The sequence below is a fragment of the Cryptomeria japonica genome, chromosome 3 (assembly GCF_030272615.1).
Source record: "Cryptomeria japonica chromosome 3, Sugi_1.0, whole genome shotgun sequence".
NCBI lineage: Eukaryota > Viridiplantae > Streptophyta > Pinopsida > Cupressales > Cupressaceae > Cryptomeria > Cryptomeria japonica.
The window spans coordinates 391093217-391103536 of record NC_081407.1 but is presented as its reverse complement, the minus strand read 5'-3'; the positions used below and the strand labels follow the sequence as shown (position 1 = coordinate 391103536).

At 37.5% G+C, this 10320-nt stretch overlaps 1 protein-coding gene across 1 annotated transcript in view; it reads left to right on the top strand.

The window, feature by feature from the left end:
* The window catches only part of LOC131047852 (probable prolyl 4-hydroxylase 4), an 80657-nt gene that overhangs the window by 26334 nt on the left and 44003 nt on the right, over positions 1 to 10320 (top strand). The window contains exon 3 of the mRNA XM_057981639.2: positions 1907 to 2011. Within this exon, the coding sequence (XP_057837622.2) occupies positions 1907 to 2011 (105 nt within the window). The remainder of the gene's footprint in view (positions 1 to 1906; positions 2012 to 10320) is intronic.

The following is a 10320-nucleotide window of genomic DNA, read 5'->3' as shown; positions in this document are numbered from 1 at the left end:
TCAATGCACCCTTGTTATTCTTTTTATCTCACTTTACTCCTCCTATTTTTGCAAATGAATGACATGAAAGTCACTTTTAGGTATAAAACAAAAATAACACAAAAAAAACAAGTCAAAAAAACCATTTAAAATTGTTTTTTTTTAACTTATCATTCACTTCGCCGCCGGCCGAGTCCCAGGCACGGGAGTCGGCCAAACTCGCCAAACTCGCCAAACTCGGCGAGTCTGGCGAGTCTGGCTCCTGGACTCGGCAGAGTCCGAGTTCGAGTCCCCAGGACTCGGCGAGGGTGACTCGCACTCGGACTCGCCGAGTCCAGGCGAGTTTAGGCGATTTTCGTTTCTCTGGATTGTACTATCCATTACTGATGCAATAAAGTTACATCATTCTTCCTATGTTGCTTTAATTGTTCTTTATGTTCTATTCAGTCTTAATTTTCTGTTTATTCCGTGAAGTCAAAACATATTCACCATAGGGAGTAAACAAGGGGTGCAATCCCCCAATAAAACAATATCAGAAAGACCAAGAGAAAAACCTGCCAAACCAACAACAACCCAAACCCAAATCAAGGAAGGGGGAAACATTTATGCCTTGACAAGGAGGGGTTTGGGGGAGGGGAGAAGACCCCCTTGCGCCTGCTACAAACCACAATCTAGGCAATACTATAATTCTGACCATCCAAGGAAAGATCAGGCGGAAAGGACCCCGCAGGGTTGCACTTAGCAACACCAGCGGGCTGCTTATGCAAAATAGCAGCAGGTTGTTGAAGTAGAACGGTGTCAGGAGCAGATTCAGCAGGAGTAGATCGGAGCTGCAGAACAGGGGCAACAGGAGTTGGATCCTTAGGGATGGAAGCAACCACAATGGGAGCAACAAGAGAGTCGACAATAGCTTCGGTAGTAGTAAGAGGCACATCGTCATCCTGGGAGGAGAGCTCATCCTCCTGAGAGGAGCCAATAGAATCAGAATCAGCACCATTGACAGTCAAATGATCAGTTGTAGCATCCTTCCACCAAGTAGCAGCAACTTTGTGACACGGAAGAGAGCAATCTGAAGCTGAATGACCCATTGAGAAGCATTTCCGGCAACGAAAGGGGAGGCCCTCAAAATCCAACGGTTGAGTCTAAGGCCAATCCCCAACCATTATAACCACATCTCTAGGGAGAGGTGAGGAGATGTCAATGTCGATTAAGATCCAGGCAAAGGTGGAGTGGCCCATGGAAGATTGTTATGTGTATCCTTTAAAAACATTTTAATAGAAATTCCAAAGGAAGTTTACATACTTGGTAATATCTTTGGGAACTATTCTTTCTAAGTAATGGGAATTTATATTCTGATGAAGCACTGACAATGTCCCAAAAATGCCGAGACGATGATTTACAAAAATGGGAAAGTTTGTTCTTCCCCTACATCTGAAGGTCTTTTTTATAAATTTATCTGTTATAAACAAAATTCTTTTTATTGTACCCTGATACATTGCCAGTTCTGGGGTATTTCTGCCTCATTTGTCGATCGTCAAAAATCAAACCTATCACAAACAGTAGAATTGCCTTCATGTTCAAAGAGCTTTAAAAGACAAGGTGGTTCTCTTTTTCTTCTTGTTGTTGTAAAATTAATTAAATACATATATAATTTATAGGTTCTGATACCTGAACACATGTGATATGCAATGTTTATTTGTGTGTTAATCTGATCTAGCAACTGTATTTTATGCATTGATGTCTAGAATATTAGGAATACTCATTATAATCATCTCCTGGAATTCCAGGAAAATGAAGGTGTTTGTTTATGGTTCACTGCCTTGGAGACTGTAGGACAAGTGGAGGATCTTTGATTTATTTGTGATGAAAATTAAATATACATTGTGATAGTTTTCAGTTACTCATGGGTGGTTTGGATGGTGTACAGGCAAAGTCAGAACTTGCAAGATCTGCTGTGGCAGACAATGATTCTGGTGACAGTGCAGTAAGTGAAGTTCGTACAAGCTCTGGTATGTTTATACCTAAAGGAAAGGTTAGTTTCTTGCTCTTTTTAATTATTAGTGCCTTTCTCAAAGCTTTCTGAGGTCAGAATAAAGTGAATGTGAATATATATGCTGGCTTTTATCCTTTTCATAATCTCTTATCAATACAACATCTTGGGGTCTGGCCTGTGGCTGCTATATTTAAATGAATGCTACTCTATAGTTTTTTTGTTGCTTGTACTGGGATATGGTTCTTTTCCTGGTTGGAAGCAGGTTTGTTGAATACAGGATAGTAAAATCTAACATGTTTAGTATTTCTATATCATTTGGTCTATGAATTCTGGACATTCCAATATGCTTTATTTTACCTGGACTTGATTATTTAGGTAAACAAATGTTACTTTTCTATGACTTTCGAAAATACCATATTTCTGCAATAAGGACTCCACTGATTGCTTAATTAGCTTTTGTTCAAATTTTGTTTGTGACGTTTTATACTTAAAGATCTACCTTTACACAAGCATGTTTGTTCTAGATTATCTTAGATCTAAGATATGATTATTCTGTAAGAAATTTAGCAACTCAGAAAATGACATGGGTAGCATTCTTGGGAAAATCTTAAGAATTTGTTTATTTTGCAATAGATCATTTGGCTAGGTAAATACACTTGTTCTGACAATGTGAAGTAACAGGCAAAGGTTTTTTCTCAAATTGGCTTGTGATTCCAGTTTCCTTGTAATTGAGCTGGTAGTGATATTTTTGTAAATGGTTTGGTAATGTGAATTTGGATTTCCTTAATGACTTGATGGACTATTTAAATCAGTTAGGTCCTTTCTTCAATCACTTGATTAATGAACTGTTTAATAAACTTCTCTAGTTGATCCAACAAAGTATTCTATTATTATTTCATCTTGTTGCTACCAAGATGAGTCTTTGCAACTTGCTTGTACTACTGTGGGAGCTTTAATAATCTACTTCAGATATTTGTTCAATGCTGCAACTGGAATGATATCATTTAAATGGAAAGACTTACCCTTCTATTTGAATTTCAATCCATTTTTGGTGTGATCTTGGGCGCTCATAGTGAATATTTTGGATAATTACTTTTTGACTACAATCTTGGGTATCACCTGCAAAAGCGTTGTCTATTTAAATAGATGTAGATCCATACTTTCTTTTCTCTCTGTCTCATTTGTTAGACCCAAGGGTTTTGGTTCTCTCTCTCCTTGATTATGTCAGTGTTTCCCCAGTTGAAAGGATATTCAAGCACATGTTCCCTTCCTATTTTAAGATGAAAACATTATTGAGTCCACTAGATCTTGAGAGGACGTTTCAGATGCCAATGACATAGAAAAGAGAGAGTTGGTTGAGAAGAGAAAGTTGGAAATTCTATAAGAGGAAATTCAATTAAACTAATCCTAAGAAAAGAAGGTTGAGTGCAATATCTTGAGGAAGAGATTTTAGTTCAGTTGGTGCAAGATGATGATGGCTGGTTGAGCTGGGCAGGATGTCTATCCAAGGAAATGCAATAGAATTGGGCATGCTGACTTTATCTTGTTGACTTTTGTAATGCCCAAGCAGAAGAGAACACCTATCACAAGCAGAAGAGATGTGTAGATAAATGCACAAGGAGAGATACAACATTATCTCAATGAGAAAGGAGTGGCAAGCGTCCCAATGCAGCACACTTTGAGAGTGGATGCACAAACATATGATTGAGATACCAACTCAGTTGAAACTCAAGAGGAACACTCTCAAGGCACCCAACTACGAAGAAACAACAAGGTAGAGAGGAGGAATTCTTACCCCAAAACAACATAAATGATAAAATCATCAACAGCAACACCTCACACTACAAGGTGATCCCCTCCTCTTTAAGCAAAGTAGATAAACTAATAGATGAAGTAGATTCAATAAGAGAGACAGGCACCTTTCCATTCTTAACATAAAGCATAAGGTCCATTATCTGTCATTTCAATATTAGATTAATCCATTCGATTCATCGCCTTAATATGCAAGCATAGGAGAGAAATAACATGATAAGCATGGTGCGAGTTCATTTTTCCTTTCCACAAGTACTGATAACAACAAAGAAGAAAGAGAGATTAGATCACACCTAAAGAGGGTTGTCATTCCATTTCATAACTAAGACACAATCAAAGGAAGAGAAGAATATTATTACCATACACATATGGATAATTCTATTTGTGATTATCAAGTAAGATAATCATTTGGAGAGATGTCAATGACATTCATTCTCATTATCTGATTACTTAAGCATACACACGATTTCCTTTCTATTCAAAAGAATATATATCATATCAAGCAGAAATTGAGTAATCACAATAGATACACTTATAGATCTCTTGTGCAGAAATTGAGTAATCACAATAGATACACTTATAGATCTCTTGTCTGCACATAAGCAATTGTGCAATTTCAGAGAGATGGGGAGATAGTATTTTTTAACACAATGATCAATCTTTTGTGGCAGCAGCTCACGGCACTTGTTAATTCTTGCACTATTGGTCTAGGCTAGCAGTCCTATGACAAGATCAAAACTTATAAATTATCACAACGATGAAGACAATGTATCAATTACACTCCCAATTTTCTCCAATGGAAATTGACTGCCCACAATATTATTCTTGCCTCAGTTATATTAAATAAGCTCTTCTAGCGGATTTAGTGCCACAGTTTCTCAGAATTGCTTATGTCGAATTTCACCATGCTTAATCATCCAAATACAACTTTCCCTATGTAAGTTTGTCTCCAATATTTAATGCTCTTGTGCTTCTCCCAGTATTCTGTTGTTTTTGCAGTCCCATGGATTCCAATTTTGGACAGATGTAAAATGATATTTCACAACATATTCCTTTCTTCTTATGGTGTTTGATATCTGACCTAATACGTTCATCATGACTTGTGTTGGACATGGCCAATTGATCAATTTTCAAAATTTTCATGAAACTGTGTGGATGGTGACCTGTGCATTCCACACATTTGTTCATGCAGTCTGTCTGAAACTAGTACGACCTTTAATTTGGTCATTACACTTGTCCTTCATGAATTTCTTCTGCATGATTGAACCTGAGAATTTAGCAATTAGTTTACCGATGTAATTGATCCTTCTGGCATTCATTCTAGTTATGATTTTTATTACATGCTTTTTCTTTGATGGACAGTAGATTATGCATTGAATGCATCTTTGCAACATGAAATTCAGACTATGTTTCTTGCATATATTCATCTGAAGCTTGTGTCCAAGACAATGCTTCTGTTAACCTTGTTGGGATCTTTACAGCCATGCTTTATAGCTTTGACAATTAATTTCATGTTTTCTCGACATTCAAGTTTGAGTGCTCTTCCTAAAACATCAAACTTAGGATATCTAGACTGATAAATTAAGCATTGCCTCTTTGACATGCATTTTCAATAGTTTTTTTTGGTCGGTAATAGTGATTGATTTTATTGAGAAATCAGGTTTTGAGCTGGCTCGAACCAGGTGGGGCTACAATCAGGGAGCTGTTGATAATATTATAGCTATTGTCTGACTCCTTCAGGGCCGACATAGATAACTTAAATTGTCTAATTGGCCTATTGGCCTTAGACAATTTCATATACCGATTTAATAATAGAGACAATTATGATTTGCTTATATTAATAATGCAATGTGCCGACTTTGTATTTGCAAATTAAACAATATATTAACCTGCCACCCTTGAGACGTGTTGATCACAATATAACCGATTCTTAATGAAGAGACATGTTGTTTTAATAAAGAAGCCGACTCTTGGATGGATGTGTTGGTTGGATGCATACATATAATCCGACTTCCTCCCTCCAATTGCATCGATTCATTCATACAATAAGCAGAGCGAATATATATCATCCTACAGCAGTTCGATTATCAGCAGTTCGTGTTCTTCTCCAGCAGATTGATTCCATTCTTTAGCAGTGTGCTCTCATCTTATAGAATTCAGATCGAACAAGAATAGATCATCATACAGCAGTTCACATTCCTACAGCAGTTCAGATTGCATACAGCAGTCTAGGGTGAATCTACACCATTATATAGCTTCAAAGTGTGAAGCAATTCTTTGTAAAGTTACTTGGCATATTTGAGATAATAAAGACATACTTCATTGCTGGGTTTTTCACCTTCAAGAGGAAGGTTTTCCTAGGGTGCATTCTGTGCAATTGTGTTTGATTTACTATCTAGCTAATCTGATCATAAAATTTAATAGGAGCCACCTCCCCAAAAATATTTGATCCCAAAAGGGACCATAAATTACACTGCTGATTCACATCCCCCCATCTCTTGAGAATGAAGGAACATGCTGATACTCTCATTCTTCACTCTCTTTTCTCTCTTCCTCTTAACCTCTATCCATCCATTTTGTCTTGCATTTTCCAGTAATTTCAACTTGGAAACACCCAACCCATTCTTCCCCCCCCTTCCTTTGGACTTTGCATACAAGATTGGTTCTCAGTAATCTCCCTTGAGACACACCCTGTCATTGAGTCAGCATTTGGCCTCGACTCTTGAAATTTATCCCTCCTTGCTTGATCAATGCAGCTACCGGCATTAACACCATCTTTCACCCCAACTTCAGAATTTCCTGCCATTCCTTGCATTACCTCCCCAGCCATAGATGGACTTGCGCTTTCCTTAATCTCCAACACCTTTTCAATGTCAACCTTACACCCACCATTCAAACCCTTAGGGATATTGTTATTTTCCTCAACCTTCTCCACTGTGTAATGTTGAGAAGTCACCTCTTTCCACCAAGTTGCTTTTTTCTCTACTTTGCGCTTGTCACAGAAAGTAGCATTATGCCCAGTTTTAAAGCATCTCCTGCAACAAAAGGGAACCCCTTCAAAGTCCATAGGCTGAACCCAACTACCTTTCAAAGTTTTGATAGAGATCTCCAATGGAAGTTCTTTAGACACATCCATCTCCACCAAAATCCGCGCAAAGGTTGTGTGCAGCAAATTTAGAGAACCTTCATTAGTCATCAAGAAGCTACCTAAAGAGCTACCAACAGCCTCAAAACAAGAGTCAAACCAAAACTGCATGTGAAGATTACGAAGCCTCACCCACAGGGGAATCTGATCGAAATATTCAGAGGATTAAAGGTTGGATGCCATGGTTTCAGCATCAATGGGCAACTATCCTCCCAAAACCTTTGATTGTGGCACAAGATCTTGTTCCTATCCATCTCATTCTCAAAAACAACAAAAAATCCTTGAGCATGCGGATAAATTTGAACACACCCTTCCAAAATAGGCTCCCAATGAACAGAGATCCACTTATGTAGATCACAAAGACTCGACCCCAAGCCTTTGAAACACCCAATAAGCCCTAGCCTAGGAAAAACCCTTTCATTGTGGCCCACTTCCCTTCTCCAACTCCTCTGTCAGATTAACTATGATAGGCATAACATTCAATGGCCTAGAGCTCAAAGAGAGGAGCCCTGCTGACTGCTCGAGCCAATGAGACTGCGGCTCCGTTTGGGGCCAGATGAAACAACCCTGCCAACCATCTCATTTCCGAGCTCAACCCTCTTTGTCCAACCTATCCTTGCACCAGACCCACAAGGGGTTCGATTCTCCTGACCAAGCCTCACATAATAGAAACCCCTGTTCGCACCATTAAAACGGCCATCGTGAGGAAAAGAAGCTCCACCCTTCCAATCACAAAGAGAAACAACTGCATGCTTCATTTGGGAGAAGCTCTGCCAAACTACCAATGCCCAAGAAGCATGCCCCCTGTGCAGAATAGTGTCTGTGAAAGGTCTCCATCTAGGCAAAACCCGGCTTCATTTCTCGCAGCTTCTTAGATAAGTTTTTTTGCAGTTTCAATGGTTTATTATTATGTATTGTCTCCATTTTTTGGCCCAGGTTTCTGGAGAAGAAATCATTTAATTAATTAAATTAAGTTGTCTAATTATTACTTTCAGGCAACTTGTATTTAATTATTTATAAGCTGAATATTTTATTAAAGTGTTTTACCTGGGGCCAAAAATAAAAATAAAATAATGTCTTTTGATAAGCAAAAAATAAATTAATGTTTTAAAAATTTATTTCATAGTCAAATTTGGGAAGCTTTATTAATAAAAAATAAATTTAAAATATGTTTTTCCAAAAAGTTCTCTTGAGGCTATAAAAGGAGGATGAAGGCATTTGGATATTCTGGATATTTGATATTTTTTCTAAAACCACAGTTGTGGAGATTGAACTGGATTGTTCAAGTATAGCCCTAGGACGAAACCCTATGGTGAAGATTGGGTTCGATGGTGAAAAATCCTTCCTAGCTGATACAGTGAGATCTATTTAGGGTTTTAGTTTGCACATAAATATTTTGAGGTGGATCTAGTCAAGATTCACACAAAAGCTGATCCATTGAAGTTTTTTAAAATTTTCAGAGGTTTGCAAGCAAATGGAAAATTATTGTTATCTCTAGTTTTAACAGGTGAGAGGAAGAAATCAAATATATTTCTGTCGTGTGCAAAGAGAGAAAAATCTGAAAATGTAATGCATTGTGGGCAAAGGGAAAAAGGTGATAAAATAATATATATTTGTACTGCTGAGTTTGACCCAGCTGCTCCATGCTAAGAGCCATGCCATTTAGTGGCTCCTTTGAAGAAGCCATGCAACATTACTAAATAACCCAAGTGGGTTGAAGCACATAGAAGGCTTTGAAAGCCTTGTGTTTGGTCAACGCAGCCTCAAAGAGACTCCCCAAAATTCATTGCTGCTGTCCAAAATGACTCTCTGCAATCTTAATGCTGCCATTTTTTCAATGAGAATGCCGTACTATGCCTTAGGGTGGCCGTACAGCCTTAGACGTTTTAGATTGGAGTGTTGACTTTTCCAAAGACCAGGTCAGCATTTTTGCATAAAAATACTGAGTCGATTTATAAGACATTTGGTGTATGTGATTTTCTCAAAATTTCAGCAGCAATATTCAGGGATAATAAAGTGATATTTCTGTTAATTACATACTGTAATAATTTATTTGTAAAGGAGATATTAACTGTATGTGAAGCTGGAAAATTCATTGTTATGATATTGACTTGTTATATGCCTTCCAAAACGAATTGAAGACAACCCTGGTCAGTGAACAGCCAACTGTTTGAGATATTGTTTGCTCACTATAATCTGTAAACATAAATTTGTATGATGAATATATGATTCAGATTTGTAGTTGCAGCTCTTGAGATTGTTAGTTTTCATAAATCTGTCATATTGGGTTGAATGCAAACTGTTTGACAAAATGCTTGTGCAATAAAATTGCAAGTTTGGTATGGAATTTCTTGGTAGGGGTTCATTCTTACAGTGGTATTAGAGCTGTGCATCCTGCTGGCCTGAGGGGTATTGGTGAAAGATGAAGATGAACAAGGAACTCATGACAGAAATGTTGCAAGTCTACCTAGAATATTAGAAGAATCTCACACCACTAATAGAGCATCCAGAAATGTTGGAACCTCATTTCTTTGTTGGAAAGAAAGAAGAAAAGGCTGATGATTCTCTGCTTGGGCATAGTGCTTTCATGCCATCTCTTCCGGAAGTATGCAAGGATAAAGAGGTGAAGTTGTTAGAGGAAGAACTGAAAGTGATGAGTCTTCCTGATATTGTGGAGATTGAAGGGTATGCTGATTTGGATTTTGGTAAATCAGCAACTATTGAAACATCATATGAAGGTATGGACATTTCTGATGATTCATTGAGTGAGTATAATACTGTCCTATCATCAATTTGAAACAATTGCAATGCAAAATCTAGAGAGGTAGCTGATCTTGGATCTGCAAATGAGTTAGGAAGGTAATTAATCACATTGCAGGCAAGTGCAGAAGATGTAGAGAGGAACCAAACAATGTGTGATAAATGGCTAAGGAGGGCCAAGGAAGCTAAGATGTTAGCTTCTCAAGCAAAACATCACCTACAGAAAATTAAGGAAAAGGTTTCTCACAAGGACCATGAAAAGCAAGTGTTTTATATGCATGTTTTGTTGCTATTTATGCAATTTTGACATGTGATTTGCACACATTCTTGGTAATTGTATCTTGGGACACTGTCCAAGTCATACATCCTCTGAGTTTAAGCATCTTTCATATTGAGTTGTGCATGACTGGTCACCAAGGAATTCTGGAACTCAGATAGGAGTTCATAAATAGGAACAATTTATTCTCCCTTACCCTTTCTCTCTCCTTTGATTTTTTTTTAGTATATTGTTAATAATAATAGTTTATATTTAAATAGTCTCTTAAATTCTTTGAATGTGAAAGATGAATCCTCCTATGGCTTTTTAAATAAAATCAAGTGTAATATTCCCTTAATTTTATTTATTTATTTT